The sequence below is a fragment of the Geotrypetes seraphini genome, chromosome 6, assembly GCF_902459505.1.
Source record: "Geotrypetes seraphini chromosome 6, aGeoSer1.1, whole genome shotgun sequence".
NCBI lineage: Eukaryota > Metazoa > Chordata > Amphibia > Gymnophiona > Dermophiidae > Geotrypetes > Geotrypetes seraphini.
In genome coordinates, this window is record NC_047089.1 from 207,762,047 (window position 1) to 207,789,706 (window position 27,660).

Here is a 27,660-nt window from a genome sequence, read left to right on the forward strand (position 1 = left end):
GCAGTAACCATTATCTCTTTCTCTCTCCGAGAGATCCCACGTGCCTATCACAGGCCCTCTTGAATTCAGACACAGTCTCTGTCTCTACCACCTCTTCTGGGAGACTGTTCTATGCATCTACCATCCTTTCTGTAAAAAGGTATTTCCTTAGATTACTCCGGAGCCTCTCACCTCTTAACTTCATCCTATGCCCTGCTAACATTCAACATCCATTCTGTCAATTCCCCTGATTTCTTGAATAGATTGCTTATTCCATATGCCTCCCCAAAGAACCCTCCACTCCATATCTCAAAATCTTCTCGCCATAACACAATGCGCTCATACATTTTATCGATTACAAGTTCCCACCTTCTGGAATGCCACTCCAAATTACTTAAGAGAAGACATGTCAGTAGCAGACTTTAAGTCCAAATTAAAAACCTACCTGTTTAAAGATGCTTTTAAAGTTCAACCATCCTATTAAGGATGTGACCTTTCTGAACTTTACTGATTTACCTGTCACCAGCTCCCTTTCATAATGTTCTTTCCACTTGTGCTTTCTTTGTAAACAATATATTTCTGCCAGTTTCCCTCCTGTTCCAGTTTGTCTGTTTGTTTTGTCAAGTCTATGTATGACAAATCCCCATTTGTACTTTGTACTTTTTAATTTTTTGATGTACACCGCCTTGAAATCTGATATGATGGTATAACAAAAATGTTAATAAACTTGAAACTTGATGATAAGCATAAAATAACAAACAAGGCAGAGAAAAAAACAATAGAGGGAAAGCACAAGGCAATGGCTTACCAAGTGGAGGGAGGTGGTCCGCCCTGGGTGCAGCCCATAAGAGGGTGCTCTGAGCAAGGGTCCAACTCCGGAAACTTCTTCTGGCAGTGGCAGCATTCAGAATTCACTGCTCTGCTGGCGTCGGGCGTTCCTCTCTGCTGGAAACAGGAAGTAGGTGGGACCCGGCAGAGAGGAAGGAATGATGCCAGCAAGAGCAGTGAGTTCTGAACATTGTGCTGCTGACTGGGGGAGGGTGACAAAGAGAGGGAGGGAGGGGGAGAAAAATGCACCCGATTGGGGGAGAGGGAGGGAGAAGAAAGATCAGGAAAGGGAAAAAAAGAGGAAAGAGAGATGCCAGGACATTGTAGGGGGGAGGAAGGAGGGAAGGGAAGGAGACATAAATGCCAGACCAAGGATAAAGAAGGGAGGGAGGGATATGAAAGGAAAGAGGCGATACCAGAGCATGGAGGGGGAGATAGAGATGGAAAGGGAGAGATGCCAGGACATTGGGGGGGGAAGGGAAGGACACGGAATTGCCAGACCATCGAGAAGGAAGGGAGGGAGGGAAAAGAAGGAAAGGAGATGTCAGCGCATAGAGGGAGAAATGGAAGGAAAGAGATATCAGGGCATGGGGGAGGGAAGGGAAGGAGACTGAGATGTCAGACCATCAGGAAGGAAGGGAGGGAGGGAAAGGAAAGGAAGGAAAAGAAATGCCAGAGCATGGAGGGAGAGGGAGAGATGGAAGGAGAAGAGAGGAAAGAGATCCCAGACCATAGATGAAGGGAAGCAGATGCCATACCATGGGGTGGGAAGGAAGGAAAGGAGAAGAGAGAGATACCAGAGCATGGGGGAGGGAGTAGAGACAGAAAAAGAAAAATGGAAGGGAAAGAGAAAAAGGGTGGATGCTGGATGGGATTGAAAGTGAAGAGAAGATTAGAAAGCAGCAACCAGAGTTGACAAAGGGTATTTATTTATTCAATTTTCTATACTGTTCTCCCAGGGAAGCTCAGAATGGTTTACATTAATTTATTCAGGTACTCAAGCATTTTTTTGTTGCTGCTTTAGAATAAAGTAGTATTGTAGCTATTACATTTGGAAGTTCATAGAACAGTTTTACATTGTGGTTGGAAAGCACAGCATAGTAGAAAGAAATTAAGCTGGTGATAACTTAGTACAGTTTTGCAAAACAACTGTCAATCATGAATATGCATTTCCAACACCACAAACGTCGCCAGTACACATGGACCTCTTCAAATGACATGTATCAAAATCAAATTGACTACATGTGCATAGGACAGCTTGGTTATCCAAAGAGGTGAAAGATGCAGTGAGGGAGAAGAGGAACTCGTTTAAAAAAATGGAAAAGAGAAAAAACAACGGAGGCCTGGAACTGTCACAAAAGCGACCAGAAAAAGTGTCACAGAGTGGTAAGAGAAGCCAAAAAAGTCTATGAAGAAAAGATAGCACAAGAAGCCAAAAACTTCAAGCTCTTTTTTTAGATATATAAAAGGAAAGAAACCAGCAAGAGAGGCAGTGGGCCCTCTAGACGACCAAGGAATGAAGGGGTCAATTAAAGAGGACAAACAGGTTGCCGATAGGTTAAATTCATTCTTTGCCTCGGTCTTCACAAATGACATTTCATCAGTGCCAGACATAGGGAGGATATTTACCGGAGGCATAGAGGAGAACCTCGCAACAGTAAATGTGACGTTGGACATGATATACGTTCAGATTGACAAACTAAAAAATGACAAATCCCCTGGACCAGACGGAATTCACCCGAGAGTATTAAAGGAACTTAAGGTGGAAATTGGCAAACTGTTACAAACCGTAGCTAATATGTCAATTAGAACAGGGCAAATACCAGAAGACTGGAGGACAGCAAAAGTCATCCCGATTTTCAAAAAAGGATCGAGAGGTGAACCAGGAAACTACCGACCTGTGAGCCTCACATTGGTTCCTGGGAAGATAATTGAAACACTTATTAAAGACAGCATTGTGCAACACTTGGAGGATCACAACCTAATAAGGGCTAGTCAACATGGCTTCAGGAAAGGGAAGTCTTGTTTGACTAATTTACTACAATTCTTTGAGAAAGTGAACAAACATATGGATAATGGAGATCCAGTAGACATAGTTTACTTGGACTTCCAGAAAGCGTTTGACAAGGTCCCACATGCAAGGCTTATGAAGAAACTACTAAGCCATGGAATAGGAGGAGAAGTGCACAGATGGATCGGTAAATGGCTAGAGAACAGAATGCAAAGGGTTAGCATAAAAGGGAAATTCTCGGACTGGGTGAAAGTGACTAGTGGAGTGCCCCAGGGCTCGGTTCTTGGACCTATTTTGTTCAATATTTTTATAAACGATCTTGAGGAGGAAACAACATGCAATATAATAAAGTTCGCTGATGATACAAAACTATGTCGGGCGGTTGGCTCTCAAAGGGACTGCGAGGAGCTCCAGAAGGATCTAAGACAGCTGGAAACGTGGGCAACAAAGTGGCAGATGAATTTTAACATAAATAAATGCAAGGTGATGCACCTAGGAAGGAAGAACAAAGAACACGAGTATAGAATGTTGGGGGTGACATTAGCAAAATGCGAACATGAAAGGGATTTGGGGGTACTGATTGATAGAACCCTGAAGCCATCGGCGCAATGTGCGACGGCAGCGAAGAAAGCAAACAGGATGTTGGGCATGATTAAGAACGGGATCACGAGTAGATCAGAAGAAGTCATAATGCCACTTTATAGAGCAATGGTCAGACCACACTTAGAATACTGTGTCCAACACTGGTCTCCTTACCTCAAGAAGGACATAACTCTGTTGGAGAGGGTGCAAAGGCGTGCCACAAAACTAGTCAAAGGAATGGAGATTTTGAGCAATGAAGAACGCCTCAGGAACCTGGGACTGTTTACGCTTGAGAGGAGAAGACCGAGAGGCGATTTGATAGAGACTTTTAGAATAATAAAAGGTTTTGATAAAATAGACCAAGAAGCAGCATTACTAACATTTTCAAATGTGACACAGACAAGAGATCACAGCCTGAAACTGTGTGGCAGCAGGTTCAGGTTAAATGTCAGGAAGTTTTGTTTCACACAACGAGTGGTGGCCGCTTGGAATTCTCTTCCGGAGGATGTTGTGGCGGAGACTACTCTACTGGGTTTCAAGCGCAAGTTGGATTTACACCTTCTTGCAAATCACATTAGGGGATACGGTAATTTCAGGTCTCCAAAATGGAGAACCTAAATGGGCCGCCGCGTGAGCGGATCACCGGACTTGATGGACCTCGGTCTGATCTGGTGAAGGCATTTCTTATGTTCTTATGGAATGCAAGGACTAAATCAGGAGCTGATTATGGAAGTGACCATGAGCTTTTGACATGCAAAATCAAGGTGAAGTTTCACAAGTAGAAGATCATTAGAGACTTCCCAAAATACATTGAAAATATTCCATCAGTCTATTGGATAAAAATAAACAACATGTTTGTCTTGCTTGATACAGGAGATAGAGAGCCCAAAGAGTTATGGAATGACATAAAATCTGTAATTAGTGATGAAGCTAAAAAAAATACTCTAGAAGAAAAAGAAAGCCAAGAAATCATCTTGGATCTCAAAAGAAACCAGAAAAGTAGCAGAAGAAAAAAGCAAAACTATCTGGTGATAGAGAAAAAGTATCACAAATGAACCGAGTGTTTCAACATCAAGCTTGTCAAGACAAAGAATGATATCTCAAGGATATTTGTTAGAAAATTGAATCAGAACATGTAAATGGAAAAACCAGATTAGCTTTTCAGGAGAGTAAGAGATTGTTTCAGAAATTCCAACCTCGACTGGGGATGCTTAAAGATGCCAATGGAATGATTTTGAATGATCCAGAAAGCATTAAAAAGAGATGGAAATAATATATGGAAAATTTATACAAATAAGGCAATGAGGATAATATTAGGGAAATTAAACTGGAAACTGAAGCCAAAGAAGAACCAGATATTTTAAATAAATCATAGCAGTGATTAAAGCTTTATCAAAAAAACAAGGAAAATACAAGGCCAACCGATTGGAGATCACTGTTCATACCGAAGAAAGGTGACGCAAAGTACTGTAACAACTACAGAACAATTGCATGAATTGCACACACCAGAAAAATATTGATAGTGGAATGCCGGTGGACATAATATATTTGGACTTCCAGAAAGCATTCGACAAAGTTCCACATGAAAGACTTCTCAGGAAACTACAAAGCCATGGAATAGAGGGAGATATACAAAGGTGGATAGGCAAATGGCTGGAAAACAGAAAGCAGAGAGTGGGCATAAATGGGAAGTTCTCAGACTGGGAGAAAGTGACTAGTGGTGTGCCCCAGGGCTCGGTGCTTGGGCCGATCCTATTTAATATTTATATCAATGACCTAGAAGACGGAATATCCAGTGAGATCATTAAGTTTGCAGACAACACAAAGCTATGCCGGGCAATCAGATCGCAGGAGGATAGCGAGGAACTCCAGAGCGACTTGTATCAGTTAGAGAAATGGGCAGAGCAATGGCAGATGAAGTTCAACGTGGAGAAATGCAAAGTAATGCATTTAGGTAGTAAGAATAAGGAACACGAGTATAGAATGTCAGGCGCAACTCTGGGTAAGAGCGAACAAGAAAAGGACCCTGAAGCCGTCGGCACAATGCGCGGCAGCGGCAAAGAAAGCAAACAGAATGTTAAGCATGATAAAGAAAGGAATCACGAGTAGATTGGAGAAAGTCATAATGCCGCTTTATAGAGCAATGGTCAGACCACACTTGGAATACTGTGTCCAACATTGGTCTCCCAACCTAAAGAAGGATATAAAACTGCTGGAGAGGGTGCAGAGACGAGCAACGAAGCTAATAAGAGGTATGGAGAACTTGGAATATGAGGAACGACTCAAGAAACTGGGACTGTTCTCCCTTGAGAAGAGGAGGCTGCGAGGGGACATGATCGAGACGTTCAAAATGCTGAAAGGCATCGATAAAATAGAGCAGGAAAATAAATTATTTACATTGTCCAACGCGACACGGACAAGAGGACATGGTTTGAAGCTAAGGGGGGACAAGTCCAGGACAAATGTCAGGAAGTTCTGCTTTACGCAGCGAGTGGTAGACGCCTGGAATGCTCTCCCAAAGGAGGTTATTAAGGAATCCACTGTGCTAGGATTCAAAGGCAAATTAGATACACATCTCCTTACGAGAGGCATAGAGGGATATGGGTGACTAAAACTACATCAGGTGTATACCTGACTGGGCCTCCGCGTGTGCGGATCGCCGGACTCGATGGACCATGGGTCTGATCCGGAGATGGCAGTTCTTATGTTATGTTCTTATTGCTGAAAATAATAAAACAAAGGCTTCAATCATACATTGAGCAAGAACTACTCGAAGTTGAGGCTGGTTTTAGGAAAGGTCGAGGAGTTTGATACTCAATGACCTCGCAGGAGACTCTATTTGAAGGTCTTAGATTACCCCAATCCAATGGGAAGGGTGGGGGGTAGGGTGTATGGGGGTGGGTGGGATATTAGTCTTTGTATTCTGGACTTATCTTGTTGTCTTGTTTCTGCCTTTAAATTGGATATACCAGAAGGAGGATGTCTGTACCTGGTCCTTCTGTGTTTGCTACGGGATCACTGTGTATTTTCGGTATTCTAATGTATGTTGTTGTAATGACATGTTTGGTCAATAAAATTGTTTGCAAATAGAAAAAGTAGAGGAACAAGACATTATTGCCAACGTTAGACGGATATTAGAGAAGAACAAAGAATACCAAAAGCCCCAACCTTTGCTTCATTGACTACAGCAAAGCTTTTGACTGTGTGGATCACAATAAACTATGGAGAACTCTAATGCAAATGGGAATACACAAACAAATAACTCAGCTAATAGAGAGCCTATATGAAAATGAAGAAGCTGCAGTAAGAACTGAATACGGCAACACTAATTGGTTTTCAATAAAATGTGGCATGGCAAGGATACATCTTGTCACCTTTCTATTCAACCTGTATGGTGAAAACCATCTTCAGAAAAGCAAATTTGGAAAGAAGAGAGTGTCAGTTTCAAAGTTGGTGGCCAAAATACAAACAACCTGTGCTATGCAGATGATACAACACTCATCACTAGCAGCAATGAAGACATGCTGTATCTACTTAGAAAAGTCAAAGCCGAAAATCATAACATGGGATTAGAAATGAACATAAACATGACAAGGATCATGAACACTGAAAATGATGAAGATTTTGAGCTTGAAGGCGATAGAATAAAAGCTGTAAAGGATTTAAATTTCCTGGGCTGTTTTGTAAACAAAGAAGCAACTAGCAGGGAGAAAATACTCCGCAGAATAGCTCTTGTTCACTTTTGAATGACGACTCTCTACTAATCAAAGGCAAGGAGGTAACACTTCAAACAAAGATCAGACTTGTCCACGCACTCATTTTCTCAGTGGTCAGTTACTGATGAGAAAGCTGGACACTACAGAAACAAGACATAAAGAAGATCGACTTATTTGAGCTTAGGCATGGCATGGACTGCCAGAAGAACTAACAAATCCATTATGGAAGAGATCAAACAGGCTATGTCACTTGAAGCCCAAATGATGAAGTTATGGCCGTCTAATTTTGGTCACACCATCAGTAGAGAAGATCACTTGTTTGGGAAGATCGAAAGAACCAGGCAAAGAGGATGACCTGAAATCAGATGACTGAACACGTTGAAAACAACCATGGGGATTACGCTGGAGAACCTTTTCAGACTAGCACAAAACTGACTTATTTTTAGATCCGCAATTCATCAAGTCGCTAGGGCTTGAGCACGAGTCAATGGCACCTAACAACAACAACAACAACAGTATTGTAACTGTATTGATAAACATTTATAAATAGAAAATTGAAATAAGATAATCTTTTTATTGGACTTATTTTAATATATTTTTTTACTAATTTTTGGAGACCAAAATCCCCTTCCTTAGGCAGTGTGTACCAAGAGGGGAGAGGGCACAGTCCACCAGGACGCAGCTCCTCTGATCCATGTTCATCCCGGGGTGTCATATACCCTAGATATGCCGCTGGCACAAGGAAAAATATAAAATTATAAATATATACAATATCATAAGGGAATAGGAACAAAAAGGGAAGGAAAGAAAGGAAGGGAATGGATGCACTGCATAAATAAGTTAAAAGAAGAGGCCAAAATAGAGAAAATAAAAGAAAAGGTATTGAGAATATTTTAATAAAAATTTTATTGGTGGATATTAAAACATTTTAATAGAATAGCTACAGAGTCAAAAGGAAGGAAATTGGGGTATTTAATTTGCTTTGGAAAGCTCAGTTTGTATTAGGCGCCGCTGGTGTAGTGGTATCATGCAAGATTCCCATTCTTGCGACCCGGGTTCGATTCCCGGGCGGCGCATCCTGCTTTTAATATTTTTTTTCTTAATCATCTTTAGCTTACCATGTTTTTTTTTAAAGCTATGAAATAGTATTATCATAATTATTCCTATCTAAGAACAAAACCATAATGTAAAATTAATAAAATGCTGCAAGCATTCCTTTTACAAAAGTGGAAGGGCGGAAGGGGTGGGACTAGTTGTACGTACGCGTTAGAGCGCAGCCGTCCGGCTTCTGGCCCGCCATCTTGTGACGGTTTTAGGGTTTTTTTTGTTTTGTTTTTTGGCTAAACCTTTTTTTTTTCATTGTTCTTCGTAAGGAGCTGAGAAAGTGTCGGTGGATGAATGTGAAGGCCGGAGTCAGGAGAACGCCATTTGTACCGAAGACAGCGACCACCATCATCGGAGGAGAAAAGGATCGGGGTGAAAGCGAACGGGAGGCAGTGACTGGAACTCGGGCTTGAGCCTGGAGCATCATGGATGATGAAATGCCCAAAACTTTGTGAGTAGTTGCCTTAACTTGGTTATAAAATGGGGACATTTTAATTTTCTCATCTTCCGGAGGTGGCCCACATACGGAGAGGCTGAGGAGGAATTGCTGCTGAATGGCCGACGCAAAACTCTTCACCAGGGAAACGTGGTAACAAGGGATTCTGCTTCTAGCCCTTATTATCTTTATAACGTATGTGTATCTCTCTCTCTCTATATATATATATTTATATCTATCTATCTACATATTTTTTGTAAAGAATGTTATTTTTATGTAAATTGTAGGTGCTATGGCTCATCTTCCTTTAGGGCCTGTGCGGCCTGTACTGCTGACGTGACGATCTCGGGCTTTTTGCGCCAATGCGGGTGAAACGCCGGCTCCCTTCCTCTACGCCTTCTTTGCTCACGTTATTAAAATAAAACATAATTTTTTCTCTTTATATATGTGTGTATAATCTTGTATAGTTTTATGTCATACTAGTATGTAAGGCTGAAATAGTTTTCGCACTGTGTAACGCGGGAAATAAGAACTGCGTGCGACTTTTTTAGGTCGAAATTTTAACTTTTTTTTTTTTTTTTTTTTTAATGGCGTCTTAAAATACGTTGGATCAAGGAGGGTAAACTGAAATACTTAGTTTCTGAACGATAGGTAGTAGGGGAAAACTTTGGGGAGACGGATGGGTTTAACAGACTCTCTTAAAGGTAATGTGTTTTTCTTTCCTGATGATTTTTTTACTGGATCATATAAAATTTTAGCTAGCGGTACAGTTTAAACTTCCCTCCTCCCACAGACATATTGCCCTTTAAAGTCACATTTAGCGGCGGCCTCAAGTGAGTATTGATCGGTGGCAGGACGTACTGTACTCTTTAATCGGGAAAGATCAAGGAACACAGTTGATGTTGAGGTGATCTTGGGGGAACTACCTGTCTGTTTTCCTTGTAATTAACTGTTTTGCTGAAGCTCAGTGTTTTTAGCAGTGGTCAAAGTGTACAGTTATTGTTGTGTTTAACCTAATTTTGGAGGCAGATCGTTTTCTAGTTTTGAAGAACAGTTCTGCTTGTTCACTTGGCATGCAGAATATTCCTGTGTACAAAAAATACATTTATTAAAGTCTTAGCAATGTTTGAATAAGGGGCATATTTGATCTTTGTAATAGTATGTTGTGTGTTCCTACAAATAATAAAACAAATCAGTATGTGTATATATTTGTATGTATAATATATATAAAACAATGCCACTCAAAACTTTAAAAAACCCCAACAACTCTGAGGACTTTCTTAAGCGATCAGACTCCACAGGTTGAGGGGAGGAATGCTGGCCTAGTGCCTAACCCTCAGTAAACCTGGTTCTAAGAGAGAGGTTGTAGATGATCTGCATTAAATATAGTTTTCACAGCAACCTGTGAACTACTGTCTGTCTGCCCTTTCTTTTTTTTTCTTCTTCTAGATACTTCTGCACCACAGTATGGCTGGGAAACATCGTATCACCTAAGCTGCTGCTCAGGTCATAGCTTCTGTCTCTGTGCAGACAGAAAATGTGTCCTAGGCAGAGGGAGTAGTTCCATGTACAAGCTGTCTTCAGCTCGAATCCCTCATGAAGGAAGTAAAAGAACTGAGAGAGGAGGTGGCAAGACTGAGAAGCATCTGTGAGAATGAGAGGTACATCGATGAAATGGTCCATGAAGTGTCAAAGATTTCCAGCAGTGGGGAAGAAGAGGCTGTGCTTAGGGAAAGCAGATGGACTCAGATTATGAAACACCGTAAGATTGGTACTGTGACTCCCCCCACCCTTGAACTGAAGAACCAGTATGCTGGCCTGACTCCCCCCCACCCTTGAACTGAAGAACTAGTATGCTGGCCTGAAAGTGGAGGAGATGAGAGCATCCCAAGGAGAGGAAGGACCAAAGCCTCAGATCCCCAAAATTACTGGATCCATGACCACTAGGAGGCGTAAGGAGTGGTAGTTAGCGATTCTCATCTGAGGGGTACAGAAGCGTCCATCTGCAGACCAGACATGATGTCATGAGATGTATGCCGTCTGCCTGATGCCAAAATCCATGATATTACAGAGAGCTTGCCAAGACTCATCAAGCCTGATGACTACTATCCTATACTGCTCATCCACGTTGGCACTAACGATACTGCCAGGTACCCCTGTGAACGTGTCAAAAGTGACTTTTTGGCTCTGGGAGAGGTGAAGCAGTCAAGTGCACAGGTGGTATTCTTGTCCATCCTCCCTGTTGAGGGTAAAGGCCAGGGCAGAGAAGCTTGCATCCTGTAGGTGAATGTATGGCTACTTGGATGGTGTCGTTGAGAACATTTTGGCTTACTGGACCATGGGATGATTTTCCAAGGGCTGCTGAGCAGGGATGGTGTGCATCTATCAAAGAAGGGAAGAAGTGTCTTCGCCAGCAGGCTGGCTAATCTACTGAAGAGAGCTTTAAACTAGAAGTGATGGGGCAGAGTGATCAAAGCTCCCTGGTGAGTATAAGCCCTCAGGTAAGTAAATCACTGAATACCTCTACATGGATGGGAAAAGAGGGTAATGTCTGGAAAGCAGTATCTACTAATGCTCGAAGTATGGGAAACAAGATTCTGGATCTAGAAGCTGTGATCGAAGAGGAGTTGGCTATAGTGGCGATCACAGAGAACCATGACTGGGATGTAGTTATACCAGGCTATAATCTGTGCAGGAAAGGCAGGGTAAGAAAAAAAGGAGGGGGGAATAGCGTTATATGTTAAAGATCATATTAAAGCCACACAATTGCAGGATCTGCAGGGCAAGGAAGAAGCACTGTGGATCTATTTGGAAAGAGGGAATGGTGAATATATTTACATTGGCGTGATATACAGGCCTCCTTCACAGACGGAACAAGTAGATAAAGATTTAATAGTAGACATTCAGAATATATCTAAAAATGGGGAAGTTTTACTAATGAGGTGATTTTAACATGCCGGATGTTGTTTGGGGTATCCCTATTGTGGGGTCTTCTAGAAGTAGGGAAATCCTGGATTCTCTACAAGGAGAGAACTGTTCCAGCAGTTGGTAATGGAACCCACACGGGATGGGGTCATACTGGACTTAGTGCTTACAAATGGGGAAAGTGTTACTGATGTTAGTGGGTGATCATCAGGCATCCAGTGATCAATGCATGGTATGGTTTAATATTAAGATGGGTATAGAGAGGGCTTATTCAAAAGCAAAGGTTCTAGACTTTAAAAAAGCAAACTTTGTTCAGATGGGGATTTACGTCAAGGAATTATTGTTTGGATGGGAATGTCTGGAAGGAGTGGAAATACGATTAGCAAAACTGAAAGGAGCGATTGTAAGGGTGACAAACCATTTTGTGAAACAAGTAAGTAAAAGTAAGAGGAAAGAAGTCCGCTTTGGTTCTCAAAAGTAGTAGCTGAGAAGATAAGAAATAAGAGGTTAACTTTCATAAACTACAAAAGATTGCAGAAAGAGGAAGACAGGCAAAAATATCTGGAAAAGTTAAGAGAGGCTAGTCGTATAGTCAGGAAAGCAAAGATGCAAATGGAAGGAAAAATAGCTGGCATGGTAAAACGGGGAGACAAGACATTTTTTTAGATATATTAGTGATGGGAAGGAGTACAAAAGTGGCATTGTGTGACTCAAAGATGAAGGGGAGGTATATGTAAAAGCTGATAAAGAAAAGGCCGAATTGCTTAACATATGTTCTGTGTTCACAGCTGAAGCGCCGGGAGCTGGACCGCAGAAGACAAGCGTAAATAGGGGTGGAGGAGTAATAGATCCTGATAGATTTTCAGAGGGTTATGTTCATGAGGAGCTAGCTAAAATAAAGGTAGACAAAGCGATGAGGCTAGATAGTGTATATCCAAGGGTGCTGAAGGAACTTAAGGAAGTTCTGGTAGCTCCTCTGACCTTTTGAATGAGTCTGTAGAGTCGGGAGTGGTACCAGAGGACTGAAGAAGGGCGGATGTGGTCCCTTTCCACAAAAGTGGAAGTAAGGAAGAAGTAGGGAATTACAGGCCGGTAAGTCTGATTTCTGTGGTAAGCAAATTAATGGAAATGCTTTTAAAACAGAGAATGGTGAAGTTTCTGGAATCCTGTGGATTGCAGGACCAGAGGCAACATGGATTCATACTAGAGGTAGGTCTTGTCAGACAAATCTGATCAATGTCTTTGACTGGGTGACCAGAGAATTGGATAGAGGGAGTGCGCTAGATGTGGTGTATTTAGATTTTAGCAAAGCCTTTGACAGTGTTCCACAGAGTTGTCTAAAAAAAAACAACTGAGTGCCCCCGGGATGGATTCCAAAGTGATAGGCTGGGTCAAGAACTGGTTGAGTGGAAGGTGACAGAGGGTAGTGATCAATGGAGATCACTCTGAGGAAAGATGTTACCAGTCGTGTGCCTAAAGGTTCTGTTCTTTGGCCTGTTCTTAACATTTTTATAAATGATATTGCTGAAGGGTTGTCGGGTAAGATTTGCCTCTTTGCGGATGATATCAAAATCTGCAATAGAGTAAACACACCAGATGGTGTGAATAGCGTGAAGAAAGACCTGGCGAATCTTGAAGAATAGTCTGAAATTTGGCAGCTAAAATTTAATGCTAAGAAATCTAAGGTAATGCATTTGTGCTGCAAAAAACCAAGGGATCGGTACAGTTTAGGGGGTGAAGAACTTATGTGCATAACAGAAGAGCGGGACTTGGGTGTGATTGTATGTGATGATTTTAAAGTGGCCAAACAGGTTGAAAAGGTGATGGCGAAAGCTGGGTTGCATAGGGAGAGGTATGGCTAGTAGGAAAAAGGAAGTATTGATGCCCCTGTAAAAGACTTTGATGAGACCTCATTTAGAATATTGTGTACAATTCTGGAGGCCGCACCTTCAAAAAGATATAAAAAGCATAGAGTCGGTCCAGAGTAAGGCTACTAAAATGGTATGTGGTCTTCACCATAAGGCATATGGGGACTGTATACTTTGGAGGAAAGGCGGGAGAGCTTAAAGATCTCAATCTGTATACTTTGGAGGAAAGGCGGGAGAGCTTAAAGATCTCAATCTGTATACTTTGGAGGAAAGGCGGGAGAGCTTAAAAGATCTCAATCTGTATACTTTGGAGGAAAGGCGGGAGAGCTTAAAGATCTCAATCTGTATACTTTGGAGGAAAGGCGGGAGAGGGGACATATGTGCACTTATATTACATATGTATTTAAACGTCTCTATCATAAGTCAAGTCTCTTTCATTTGAAAGGAAACTGCAATTAGAGGGCATAGGATGACGTTAAGAGGTGATAGGCTCCGGAGTAATCTAAGGAAACACTATTTTATAGAAAGGGTGGTAGATGGTGGAATAGTCTCCCGGAAGATGTGGTGGAGACAGAGACTGTGTCTGAATTCAAGAGGGCCTGGGAAAGCACATGGGCTCTCTCAGAGAGAGAAAGAGATAATGGTTACTGCAGATGTGCAGATTAGATGGGCCATTTGGCCAACATCTCCCTCAGTCCCTCCATGAGTCCAGCTTTTCTTCCTCTCTCCTCCACTCCCATTGGCAATATGTCTCCCTCTCTTTCTTACAGTCCTTCTATTGTTCCTTTCCTTTTGCAAAGGGAGTGGGTAAAGAGAGAGAGAGATCCAGGGTGCATCTCTCCCACTCCTTCTGCCACATCCCTTCTTTCCACCAGTCCAACCTTTCTTTTTCTCTACCTCCTGCATGCTTCCTCTCCTCCAGTCCTCATTCTCTCCACCAACCAACATTCATCTCTCTCCCTTCACGAGTTCAACTTTTTACTCTGCCCTCTTCCTCTTCCCCTGAGTGTGACATTTCTCCTTCCTTTCTTTCTGCCCTCCTCATCCATCTCTTCCTCTCTCCATGAGGCCAACTCTTTCTGCCTCCTGCACGCTTTCTCTTTCTCCTTGACCCTTCCTTCAAGTGTTATATCCCTCCTTCCCACCCCTAATCCATCTCTCCCCAATCCCATTCACAACATGCTCTTTCCCCATGCACCATTTCTCCCTCTCCTCCACTCCATATCCATTTTTCCCTCTTTCATCCTGCAACAATTTTCCTTCCCTCCATCCAACCTCACTCACAACTAATATGCTCTCTCCCCATGCACCATCTCACCTTTCCCTCCAGTGTACAGCACCTTTCCTTTCCCTCCCCTTTTCCTTCAAGTCCAGCAGTACCTTCCCCTTCCCTTCTGCCAGAGCCAACAGCACCTCTTCTCCCCCCAGCCCTTTCCCATGTTCAGCAGTACCTCTCCTCTCCCTGGCGGCAGCTCACTGAATGCTTTTAACTTCCCCACACAGCTGCCGCTAACGTTAGTTTAGCCATGGTTCAATCGGCGTGCCTCTGATGATGCAGCTTCCTATTTTGTTGGAGGTGGGCTGGCCTAGCAAAGGCCCAAGGCTGCCTGAATTGCTGGTTAAACTAACTCTAGCAGCAGTTATGTGGGGAAGTTAAAAGCACACAGTGAGCTGCCACTGCTGGTCCGAGGGGTAGGGAGGCTGGAGAGAGAAGACAAGGAAGGTTGGAGATGCTCAATGGCAGAAAGAAGTTGGGAGACATACAGCACCAGAGCCGTGTACCCCCCTGACAATGGTGCGTGTACCACTTATTGAGAACCTCTGTTCTAGAAGACCCCGCAGTAGGGATACCCCAATCAATATCTGGCATGTTAAAATCACCTATTAGTAAAACTTCCCCTTTTTTCAGATATATTCTGAATGTCTACTATTAAATCTCTGTCCACTTCTTCTGTCTGTGAAGGAGGCCTATATATTACATTACATTACATTACATTAGTGATTTCTATTCCGCTTGTGCCTTGCAGTTCTAAGCGGATTACAAATTAGAAGATATTTATTTATTCGATTTTTATTTATTTATTTATTTGATTTTTAGCCCGTCCTCCCAAAAGAGCCCAGAACGGGTTACAAAGTGCATCCATAATAATCCAGACAGAGCAAAGATGACATTTTACATAAATTACAATATAGATGACAGTTTACATAAATTACAATATAGACATGACAATAAAACATATGTACTAAGTAGCATCTGGTGAAATTAAGTGACAAAGGTGAGTTGACTGGATGGCATTTCAGGGTGAATGACTTTAAGGCGCTGGGTTAGTAAAGAGGAAGGTTTTCACGGCCTTCCTGAAGTTCCAGAGTCCATCTAGTGATCTGACAGATGGAGGGATTGTGTGCCAAAGTTTGGGTATGAAATGTGAGTAGGAGCATTTGCGGGCAGTTTCAGTTTTGAGGGAGCGGCCAGAAGGTATGGTCAGTCGTTTTTCTCCTTGGGACATCAGTGGTCGTTTTGGGAAGTAGATTTGTAGTTTAGGTTTCATGTAGTACGGAATCCTTTCATGGAAGGTTTTGAAAGTGAGGAGCAGGGCCTTGAAGGTGCAGCGTTTTTGAAGGTGCAGCCAGTACATGGAAGCTAATGCAGGGGTAACATGGTCGTGGATGCCTAGGTTTTTCAGAAGGCGGATTGCAGCGTTTTGCACTCTTTGGAGGCGGGAGAGAGTTTTGGTAGGCAGGCCCACTAGTAGAGCGTTACAATAGTCTACGCGGAATAGAACAAAAGCGTAGAGTAGTTGGGCAAATTCAGATTCTGAGAAGTAGGCACGTATGGTTTTTAGCTGGCGGAGGTAGTAGAAGGAGGATGATACTAGTTTGGATACGTGATCTGTCATTGACAAATTAGAGTCAAGAGTTACTCCTAGGCTGCGGACTTTGTCTTTGGGTGTAAGGGTGTTTGTGGCCCAGGAAAAGGATGGACGGGGGTATACGCATAAATCTTTGTGGATCCAGAGAAGTTCTGTCTTGGATTCATTTAACTGTAATTTGTTTACGGTCATCCAAGACTTTATTTCAGTTAAGCAAGATTGGAGATATTTGATTTGTGTGTCTTGGTGACGGCCTAGGAGAAGATAGAGTTGTAGGTCATCAGCGAAGGAGTGGATTCTGATGCGGTGTTTACCCGCTATGTCCAGTACTGGTTTGACATAGATGTTGAAGAGGAGAGGTGAAAGTAAAGCTCCCTGAGGCACTCCATAGTGGAGTGGTTTGGGTTCAGATAAGAATTTTCCTAGTAGGACTCTCTGTGATCTGTCGTTCAAGAATGAAGAGAACCATTGAAGTGCATTGTCAAGGATTCCAGTGGACTTTAGCCTGGACAAGAGGAGAGAGTGGTCTATGGTGTTGAAGGCAATATAAATCACACCAATGTAAATATATTTACCATCCCTCTTTCCAAATTGTTCCACAGTGCCTCTTCCTTGCCCTGAAGATCCTGCAATTGTGTGGTTTTAATATGATCTTTAACATATAACGCTACTCCCCCTCCTTTTCTTCTTACTCTGTTGTTCCTCAACAGATTATTGCCCGGTATAACTTCATCCCAGCAGGCAGATATTCTCACAACCCTCCCTTCACACCTAGTTAGCTTCTTAGCTTGTTTACTGAACTGGTGGTCCTGCGAGCTGACATTGGGCAGGAAGGCATTCGCGAATGTGCGATAATGGCAGTCTCGAAATTTCTACAAAGTTAAAGTGACAGTACAATTTTGCATTGTCTGTACCGGGCTCCATGGATGACATCACCCATCTGTGAGAATATGTGCCTGCTGTCCCTGGATAATACCTGTTACAGGTAAGTTGTTAACTGCTTTCCTTACCCCCATCTCATACCTGGTAGATTTTCCTCCTAATCAACAACATAGAACTTTTTCTTAATTGGAGACTAAATTATCTCAGAGCAAACAAACCAAAACTGCAGACTTGTACACGGTGCAGGCAAATTTTATTTTGACAAATAAATCTTAACTAAAAACCTTTTACCAGACGGGGGACCCAACACGGTCTGTGTTTCGGACAACCTTCATCAGGGGTCCATGGTAATAAAGGTAAAAAGAAAAATATCACAAAAAGAAGCCTGGAAAAATAGCGTTTGGTAGCACACCAGTGAATCTCCGAAATGCACTACAAGTTCGTCACAGTAAAAAAAACCTTTTTTTACTGTGACGAACTTGTAGTGCATTTCGGAGATTCACTGGTGTGCTACCAAACGCTATTTTTCCAGGCTTCTTTTTGTGATATTTTTCTTTTTACCTTTATTACCATGGACCCCTGATGAAGGTTGTCCGAAACACGGACCGTGTTGGGTCCCCCGTCTGGTAAAAGGTTTTTAGTTAAGATTTATTTGTCAAAATAAAATTTGCCTGCACCGTGTACAAGTCTGCAGTTTTGGTTTGTTTGCTCTGGTCTGTTTTTTCACTGCAGACGAAGTTGGACCTCTGGTTCTTTTGTTGTTTTGAGACTAAATTATCTCTACATACCCTGAATTAAATATGAGTTAAGTAACATTTATTATCTTGTGAAGAACTTGTTAATGAATATGGTGGTTTTGCACCTAAAAACTGTTTCACTATAATCAGTTCCAGGATTTTATAAGACTTGGAGGAAGGAATTAGAAAAAGCTATACATTAGGATATAGGGAGAGGAGGTATAAGTAGTCTCAGCCATTATTAATGCAAAGAAATCTTGACACAGCAGTGTTCTCCCTAGCGTGAACCCCCGGCTAATTTAGGGGAGCGCCCGACTGTCATCTTGCATCCACAGATCTACAAGCAGCCCTGCTAATCCTACCACCAGCATCGAATCCGCGCGCCAATCCTCTTTCCTGCCCCTACTCCTTCACCGTGAGCAGGGAGGGGTAATTTGCATAGCGTTCCAGGCCACGCGCCAACCCTCTTCCCCGCTTCTATTCCTTCACCATAAGCAGGGAGGGGCAAATTACCCCGCGTGTTTGTGGCGCGCGGCCTAGAATGCTATGTACCTTCAGGTGAAGGAGTAGGAGCGGGGAAGCAGCGGAGGTAACCTTCCCTGCTGACGGTGAAGGAGAAGGGGCGGGGAAGCAGCCTAGGTATTGCCCGTCCCGTCGCGAGGGCCCCGGTGGGCAGCAGGCTGCAACATCAACGCTATGCACCGTCAGGTGAAGGAGTAGGGGCGGAGAAGCAGCAGAGGTAACCTTCCCCGCTGATGGTGAAGGAGTAGGGGGACAGGGAATCAGCGGAGGTAAGACACCACCCATTGCTAGGGCCCCGGTGGGCGACAGGCTGCAATATCAAAGTTACATCAGGAAGAGAGAATAGGTCCTGGATCAAAGGCAGATATACCTTAAGCAGAAGAAGCCCAGCAAAACAGATTTTCAAGTTTTCAACAATATCATTAGGATTCAGCATGCTGGAGGGCACAATTAGCCTCTGCGTTAACAGTTATGAATCCCAAAGTAGAGAATGGGAAATGCACCAGGAAGATGGATATGTAGGGAATGTTCATCTTCCGACCATTAAACTGGATTTGATAAAAAAGCACAATTCTAACTGATACATTGTGAAACGGGATTGGGGCAAGTAATTAACCGTTTTGCATTTATTGGTCTACAAGAGAGACTACTGTGATTGTGAGTATAGCACCCCCCAATATGCTGAGCAAATCAGTTAAAAGCTACCAAATGGAAAACTCATAGAGACCCTGGATCTGGACACCGGGGGCGGGAACAGAAAATGACCTTAAGGAGTGGCGGGAAAGCAGACTTGAATCAAAAGGGAGGGGGAAGACAGGGCAGATGCTGGACTAAAGAGGGTAGAGAGGAGAAACACCCTGAACCGAGGAGAGAGAGATGCCAGGCCCTGGGGAGGGGGAAGACAGAAAGACCTGGATCAAAGGTGGGAAGACTCAAAATGTTAGCAGAAGGAAGATAGAGAGATGGAAAAACCAGAAACAAAGGAGAGGCATGGGGGTGTATAGAGGGAAGAGAGAGAGATTGCAGAGAGGTGGAAAGATTCTGTATCAGGGAGGTAGGAAGGGAGAGAGAGAGAGAGAGAGAGAGAGAGGTAGAGAAACACCTGGAAGAAGGGAGAACAAATGCTGGACATGGGATGGGGCAGGGTATTGTAAGCAGAAGAAAGACAGAGACAGAGGCCTGGACCAAAGGGGTAAGACATGAGGCAGATGCTTGACTATGGGAAGTGCAGACTGAAGAGACGGGGGGGGGGGGGAAAGAGACCCTGAGGTAGAACAGAGAGATGCAAGATCATAACAGAGGAGGGAGACAGAGGGAGACATGTTGTCAATAAGAGTGGAGGAGAGAGGAAGAAAAGTTGGAGTCATGGAGGGACAGAGAGAGATGTTGGTTGGAGAAGGAAATGAAGTCTGGAGGAGAGGAAGCATGCAGGAGGCAGAAAGAAAACAAAATGTTGGATGCACAGTCAGAAGAAAGTCCAACCAGAAACTAATTAAATCACCAGACAACAACTGTAGGAAAAATGATTTTATTTTCAATTTAGTGATCGAAATGTGTCAGTTTTGAGAATTTATAATCTGTTGTCTATATTTTGTACTATATTTGTCTACTTTTCTATAGTTGTTACTGAGGTGACATTGCATATTTTAAAGTCATCTGCCTTGACTTCTTTGAAAAATATAACAAATATAAATGATAATTAACATTTTCTCTGCATACAGTATATTTTGTGTTTTGTTTTTTTTAATTTTGTGGTTACCATTATGAATTAATAAGATTATATTGTGGGTTTTTTTTTTTTTTTTTTGGAAAAGTATATTTTATTGATTTTGCAGAATAAAACACAAACTTCCTGAATGTAAGTGTACAGTTGAAAGAAATGAACATCAGAACACTGCTATTCTTCACTTGACATTCAGTGAATTCCCCTCCCCCCCAACCTACCCAAACTTCAGCAAAACACAAAATCCATTCCAGTATGGTCTCTATAAGCTCAAACATTCAACAATTTACTACGAGCTCTAGGCATCAGTGTATCACAGAATGGTGTCCAACGAGAACAAAATAATCTGCCTTGTTCAGAATCCAAAGAAGAAAAGCACAATCTCTCCATAGAAGCTTGATGAATCATCAAGGTTCTCCACCGGGATAGTGTCGGAGATTCCACAGAGATCCAGCAATGTAAGACTGCCTTCTTCCCAAGCAACACCGCTCTGGCCAAAAAGCTGCGGAAGCCCTTCGGAGCAGACAAAGGAATATAAGTCAAAGTAAACAACATCACCGGGTTCAGTGCAAATTTGTAATTCCACATTGCTTGAATATGAGTACCAAGCCGCTGCCAAAAGGTAAAAATCCTAGGGCAAGTCCAAAACTGGCGACCCAAGTTAGATGGAGAGTGTGCACATTTAAGGCATTGGTCAGAAGTGCACTTTTTTGCCCTAAATTGATGTGAAGTAGATCTGTAGAGCTGATGGTGAAATTTGTATTCCATTTCAAACAGAGTCACACTATGAGTCACTCGAGCCGCCCGAAACGTGCCCTTACGGATCATGAAGGAGGTCACCTCACAGGAAAGTTCCTGAGTCCATTTAAGTGCAATTGACTCATAAGAGGGCTCACCTAATTGTTCCTGAAGGTGACGATGATGAAATCGCAATGGGATTTGAACTTGTGCTGTTAAACTCAACGCTTCCGAGAGGGACTCCATACAGCTGTCAGTGATGGTGTTGCGGGGCAAAGAAGTCACATATGAAGACAGTTGAAGGTAAGACAACCAGTCAGTGGGCCGCCAGCCGTTATCACGTCACAGCTCCTCAAACGTCTTCAGTGCCCCCGAGGAATGCACTAATTGAAACACATATTGATTAGGTTGTAATGTCCACACAGCAGAGGACACCGAATCCAGGCCTGCTGTAAAGGCGCCATTACCTCGGAGAGGCAGATAAGGAGTCGCCATGAAGGAGATATGAAGTTGTTTACATAGTATCTTCCATAAACGTTGTAAAGGCATCAAAAATAGGTCCCTTGCAGAAGAAGTTTTCCGTGGTAAATGAGGAACATGGAGTAGGTAGCTGAAATGATATGGAGAACAAAGTAATAGAAACATAGAAACATAGAAACATAGAAATAGACGGCAGATAAGGGCCACGGCCCATCCAGTCTGCCCACCGCAATGACCCTTCCCCACCTAACTCAGTGAATAGATCCCACGTATCTATCCCATTTGGCCTTAAAATCAGGCACGCTGCTGGCCTCAGTGACCTGAAGTGGAAGATTATTCCAGCGGTCAACCACTCTCTCAGTGAAAAAGAATTTCCTGGTGTCACTGTGCAGTTTCCCTCCCCTGATTTTCCACGGGTGCCCCCTGGTTGCCGTGGGACCCATGAGAAGGAAGATATCTTCTTCCACTTCGATGCGACCCGTGAGATACTTGAACGTCTCTATCATGTCTCCCCTCTCTCTGCGTTCCTCGAGTGAGTAGAGCTGTAACTTATCCAGCCTTTCCTCGTAAGGGAGATCCTTGAGCCCAGCGATCATCCGGGTTGCCATTCTCTGCACCGACTCTAGTCTCAGCACATCTTTTCGGTAATGCGGCCTCCAAAATTGCACACAGTACTCCAGGTGTGGTCTCACCATGGATCTATACAATGGCATAATGACTTCAGGCTTACGGCTGACGAAACTCCTGCGTATGCAACCTATGATTTGCCTTGCTTTGGAGGAAGCTTGCTCCACTTGATTGGCAGCCTTCATGTCCTCACTGACGATCACCCCTAGGTCACGCTCTGCATTAGTTCTTGTTAGGATCTCGCCATTTAGGGTGTAAGTCTTGCATGGATTATGGCTGCCCAGGTGCATGACTTTGCATTTTTTGGCATTGAAGCTGAGTTGCCAGGACCTAGACCAGCGCTCCAGTAGTAGTAGGTCGTGCATCATGTTGTCGGGCATTGAGTTTTTGTCTGTTGTACTCTTGGCCACTACATTGCTTAGTTTGGCGTCATCAGCGAATAATGTTATTTTACCTCGGAGACCTTCTGCCAAGTCTCTTATGTAGATGTTGAACAGGATCGGGCCCAGGACGGAGCCCTGTGGCACTCCACTGATCACCTCCGTCGTTTCGGAGGGGGTGCCATTCACCATTACCCTCTGAAGCCTACCCTCAAGCCAGTTCCCAATCCATTTCGTCAGCGTGTCGCCCAATCCTATAGAACTCATTTTGCTCAGCAACCTGCGGTGTGGTACGCTATCGAATGCTTTGCTGAAGTCCAGGTATACGATGTCCAGGGACTCCCCAACATCCAGCTTTCTCGTCACCCAGTCAAAGAAGCCGATCAGGTTGGATTGGCAGGATCTCCCCTTAGTAAATCCATGTTGACGGGGATCACGTAGATTCTCCTCGTTCATGATCGTATCCAACTGGCATTTGATTAGAGTTTCCATTAGTTTGCTCACTATTGATGTGAGACTCACCGGTCTGTAGTTTGCTGTTTCCATCTTGGAGCCTTTCTTATGAAGTGGAATGACGTTAGCCATTTTCCAGTCCAACGGGACGTCACCTGTACTAAGGGAGAGATTGAAGAGTGCGGATAGCGGTTCCGCCAAGACATCACACAACTCCCTGAGCACCCTGGGGTGTAGGTTGTCAGGCCCCATTGCCTTGTTAACCTTGAGATTTGACAGCTCGCAGTAGACACCGCTGGGCGTAAACTCAAAATTACTAAATGGATCAGCTGAGTCAACCCTTGTCTGCAGCTGAGGACCAAGTCCCGGCGCCTCGCGGGTGAAGACTGAGCAGAAGTATTCATTTAACAGTTGGGCTTTCTCCGAGTCCGTTTCTGCATAGTCTCCCCCTGGTTTCCTGAGGCGTACTATCCCACCTGAGTTCTTGTTCCTGTCACTGATATACCTGAAAAAGGATTTATCTCCTCTCTTTATGTTCCTTGCTAAAGACTCCTCCATGCGGAATTTGGCCTCCCTAACTGCTGTTTTGACTGTTTTTGACTTGGTCAGATAGATTTCCCTGGAGTCCTGTTTCCCTGATTGTTTGTAAGAGATGAATGCTTTTTTCTTCTCCTTGATGAGGTCCGAGATCTCCGTAGAGAACCATTGTGGCTTATTGTTCCTACTCCGTTTACTTACCGATTTAACATAGCGGTTTGTTGCTTCCTGTATGGTGGCTTTTATAGTTGACCACATTTCTTCCACGTTATCGGTTTCTGTTTGGCTTTGTAGCACCTGGTGAACGAAGTCTCCCATTTCTTTGAAGTTTGTGTCCTTGAATTTAAGGACCTTGGTTAGTGTGGTAGATTTAGTGAAACCTTTTCTGAGATTGAACCATACCATGTTGTGGTCGCTGGAGGCCAATGTGTCGCCCACCGAGACCTCTGTGACACTTTCTCCATTGGTAAGTATCAGGTCTAGGATTGCCTGATCCCTTGTTGGTTCCAACACTAGTTGCCTTAGTCTTGCTCCCTTCAAGGAATTTAATAGCCTCCTGCTGCTGCATGAAGCAGAGGAAAGCGTGACCCAATCCACATCAGGCATGTTGAAGTCACCTAACAATACTGTGTCCCCACGCAAGGTGATATTCTCTATATCTCCGATTAATTCCATATCTTGGTCATCCTGTTGTCTTGGAGGTCTGTATACTACGCCAAGATACAAGCATTTGTCCTTCCCTCTGGCCAAATTTACCCAAAGGGATTCTCCAGTGTACCGTACATCTGTGATTCTGGTGACTTTAATGTCATCTTTAGTATATAATGCTACACCTCCTCCCATTTTGCCCTCCCTGTCCCGGCGAAGCAAGTTGTAACCCGGTATGACCATGTCCCACCCGTGGGAGTCTGTGAGCCAGGTCTCAGATATCGCCACCACATCCAAGTCGGCATTTATCATTTCTGTTTCCAGTTCCAGGATCTTGTTTCCCAGACTGTGGGCGTTGACGTACATAGCCCTCCATGTTGTATGTTTGTTATGTCTCAGTGGGGACATTCCTGCTATAGCAGCTAGGCCACCTTTAGCATTATTTGCATGTCTCGTATTCTTCCTAGACCCAGAGCTGCAATGTGCACCTTTCCCGGACTCCCCATACCCAAAACTACAGTTTATGGCTAACCCAGACTCAGAATTGTGTGTACTCTGTGGGGGTATTCCCTCTTGAGCAACTTGACTTCCTATAATATAGTTTGCAGTGTGTATTCTGTCGCTGGACCCAGAATTACAATGTGTACTTCTCCTAGTCCCAGAATCACAGTGTGCACCCCTCCTAGATCCAGAATTACAATTTGAACTCCCCTTAGACCCAGATTTACAATGTATACTCCCCTTAGCCCCAGCATAACAATGTGATCCAGAATTATAATGTGACCCTGAATTATAGTGTTTACTTTCTTTAGTCTCCCTTACTTCAGTCTCAAGAAGAAATTGGTAGCTTAGCTCGTCAAGTAGGTTGTTTGTGCCACTACCCTCCCCCAACTTACCTAGTTTAAAGCCTTGTGAAGTAGGCGGGCTAAGCGGTGTCCCAGGACGTTCTTCCCTCTTCTGGTCAGGTGTAACCCGTCTGGTCCCTGTAATCCCTGCAGTGCCTCTCCATGGTGCAGGAACCCAAAGTTCATCTCCTTGCACCATCCTCGCAGCCAGTCGTTCGCCCTCCGGATGCGATCCTCCCTGGCCCTGCCCTTGTCCCTCACTGGGAGGATCGAGGAGAAGACCACCTGCGCATCCATCCTCCTCAGCTTCTCACCCAGGGCTCTGAAGTCATCGGGTATGCTCTCCGCGGTGCTCCTGGCGGTGTCATTGGTTCCGACGTGGATGAGAATCATGGGGAAGTGGTCTCTGGGCTTGATGAGTCTGTCCAGGCAAGTAGTTACATCCCGGATCCTGGCCCCTGGCAAACAGCAGACCTGAGAAGTTGCCGAGAAATGTTCAGTGCCCCTGAACCAGTCATTGAGATGACGCATTTGATACGCCCAAGATAACATGCGGAGGCTACGAAGACCAAAACCACCACGGTCTCTAGGGCGTGCCAGTCCAGACAAAGATATTCGTGCTCTCTTTCCATTCCACAGGAAGCGTTGTAGGCTTCTACCAAGTTGCTTTTCATGCACTTTTCGTGCACTTAATAAAACAGGAATCATTTGAAATATATAAAGCCATTGAGGCACCAAAACCATATTATACAATGCTATTTTACCCAGTAATGAGAGTGGATACACCCTCCAGTTCTCCAACCTTTGAACAGAAGTAAGAACCAGAGGGTCTATGTTAAGTTTGTACAGTTCAGCAGGATCAGGTGTTATAATGATACCCAAATATGTAAGGTGACCTGACGCCCAGACCAGGGGAAAAACACCCTGCTATTGCGTCTGGACCTCCACAGTCAAAGGCAATACCATAGATTTTGATTTGTTCAACTGCATGCCCGAATACATACTAAATTCATCCAACAGTTCCAGGGCCCTAGGGAGTGATGTTGCAGGAGATCCCAATGTTAATAAAAGGTCATCGGCATAAGCCAGTACTCATAAATGGGAGTCCCCCTCTGGTAACCCTATCAGGATGTCATCCCATAGTATAGTGCGCAGAAAGGGGTCTAGGTATAGTAAGAAAAGAAGTGGAGAAAGCGGACTTCCTTGCCTCGTCCCACGTGCTATCTGAAAGACAGGGGAACGCGTACCATTAACCAAAATACAAGCCGTGGGATCTTTAAATAGCAAGTGTAGCATGTCTAGGAACCACCCATCGAAGCCCATATATGTTAGTACATTAAAAAGGTACTCCCAATTAACTTGGTCAAAAGCCTTAGCTGCGTCCAAGTCCACCAATATCCCCTGATATGCAGAGTCTTTGGAACGTTGTAATGCAGTAAGTAGTCTGCGAACATTGAGAACTGAGTGACGATGTTGTACGAAGCCTACTTGTTCCGGAACTATCAAGCGGGGCAATAAAGTTGCAAGTCTATTAGCCAATATTTTGTCCAATATTTTAATATCCACATTAATTAGGGATATCGGTCGGTAAGATTCAATGTCCGTCTCCAGTTTACCCGGTTTAGGTATTAAAGTTATGAAGGCCTGATTTGCCCCCTGGGGAAAGGAGCCACCCTCTAAAGCGGCGTTATAGTAGGCCTCCAGAGGTCCACAGAGAGATGGAAAAAGAAGTTTGTAGAACTCTGGGGAAAAACCATCTGGGCCCGGTGATGTACCCCCTTTAAGCTGTTTAACCGCTCCCTGTAACTCCTTGCCCTGGATGGGACGATTCAGCATGAAACGATCAGGTGAGGTTAGTCTGGGTACCCCTGCATCCGACAAATAATCCTCCACCTCTGGACCCCCCCGGCCATCTCTGGATGCGTAAAAATCTTTATAGTACTGGAGAAATCTATCCACTATGTCCGGCGTTGTAGTAAGTTCTCTACCTGAACTAAGAAGAATGCGAGAAATGTGACGATTGGGACGTTTAGGTTTAGTCAAGTTAGCCAGTAGACGCCCTGCTCTGTTCCCAAATCTGTAAAATTTAAACCTGCAATAATGAAAATAGTGTTGAGTGCGTTCATGCAATAAAGTATTTAGGGCATGCTGGGATGCCGCCAATGCCTCCTGCGACTGTTGGGATGGATGTGCAATATGAGCCCTCATTAGACGTTTATACTCGTCCTCCAAATGTAGAATTCCCCGAGAAAGCCGAAGTCTGTGTGCACTAACTTAGGAAATAATGTCTCCCCGAAGCATGGATTTAGCCGCTTCCCAAAATAATAACGGTTGAACCTGATGCTGAGAATTGAAGGTAACATAATCGTCCCATTTCTGAGTTAGATATTTCTGAAAATGCAAGTTTCTAAATAAATAGGACAGGAACCTCCAAGTTCCCCCATGTACTGGATCGGTACCAGTCAGTATGTCAAGCCAAATGGGGCAATGATCAGACACAGAAAGAGGACCCACTTCTGAAGCCTGTATGTTAGGTAAATATGCTGACGATGTCAATATGTAATCTATGCGGGAAAAAGTATGATGTGCACGAGATTGATGTGTAAAATCCCGGTCGGTAGGGTGTAACAGACGCCATGGATCAATAAGGTCTAATGTATCACATAGATATGGTATACCCTTAGTAAGACCAAATGACTGAGATGAACCCGGGCCCGTTCTATCCATGCTAGGGTCCAGTACCTGATTAAAATCACCCAAAAGTATCAA

General features: G+C 43.7%; 1 protein-coding gene and 1 non-coding gene across 7 annotated transcripts in view; both read left to right on the top strand.

Annotated features, from left to right (window-relative positions):
- Positions 1–8,121: 8,121 nt before the first annotated feature.
- On the top strand, positions 8,122–8,192 carry TRNAG-CCC. The gene has a single exon. It is a non-coding gene; the product is annotated as a tRNA-Gly (tRNA).
- A 189-nt stretch (positions 8,193–8,381) lies between these two features.
- Positions 8,382–27,660, top strand: part of TIA1 (TIA1 cytotoxic granule associated RNA binding protein) — an 87,241-nt gene continuing 67,962 nt past the window's right edge. For 2 of the 6 annotated variants that reach the window (XM_033948855.1, XM_033948856.1), the window contains exon 1: positions 8,382–8,671. In XM_033948855.1, the coding sequence (XP_033804746.1) occupies positions 8,646–8,671 (26 nt within the window). In that variant the 5' untranslated portion in view covers positions 8,382–8,645. Of the gene's footprint in view, positions 8,672–8,719; positions 8,852–27,660 lie in introns of those variants that run through there. The other 4 variants (XM_033948853.1, XM_033948854.1, XM_033948857.1 and 1 more) reach the window with 2 other exon arrangements.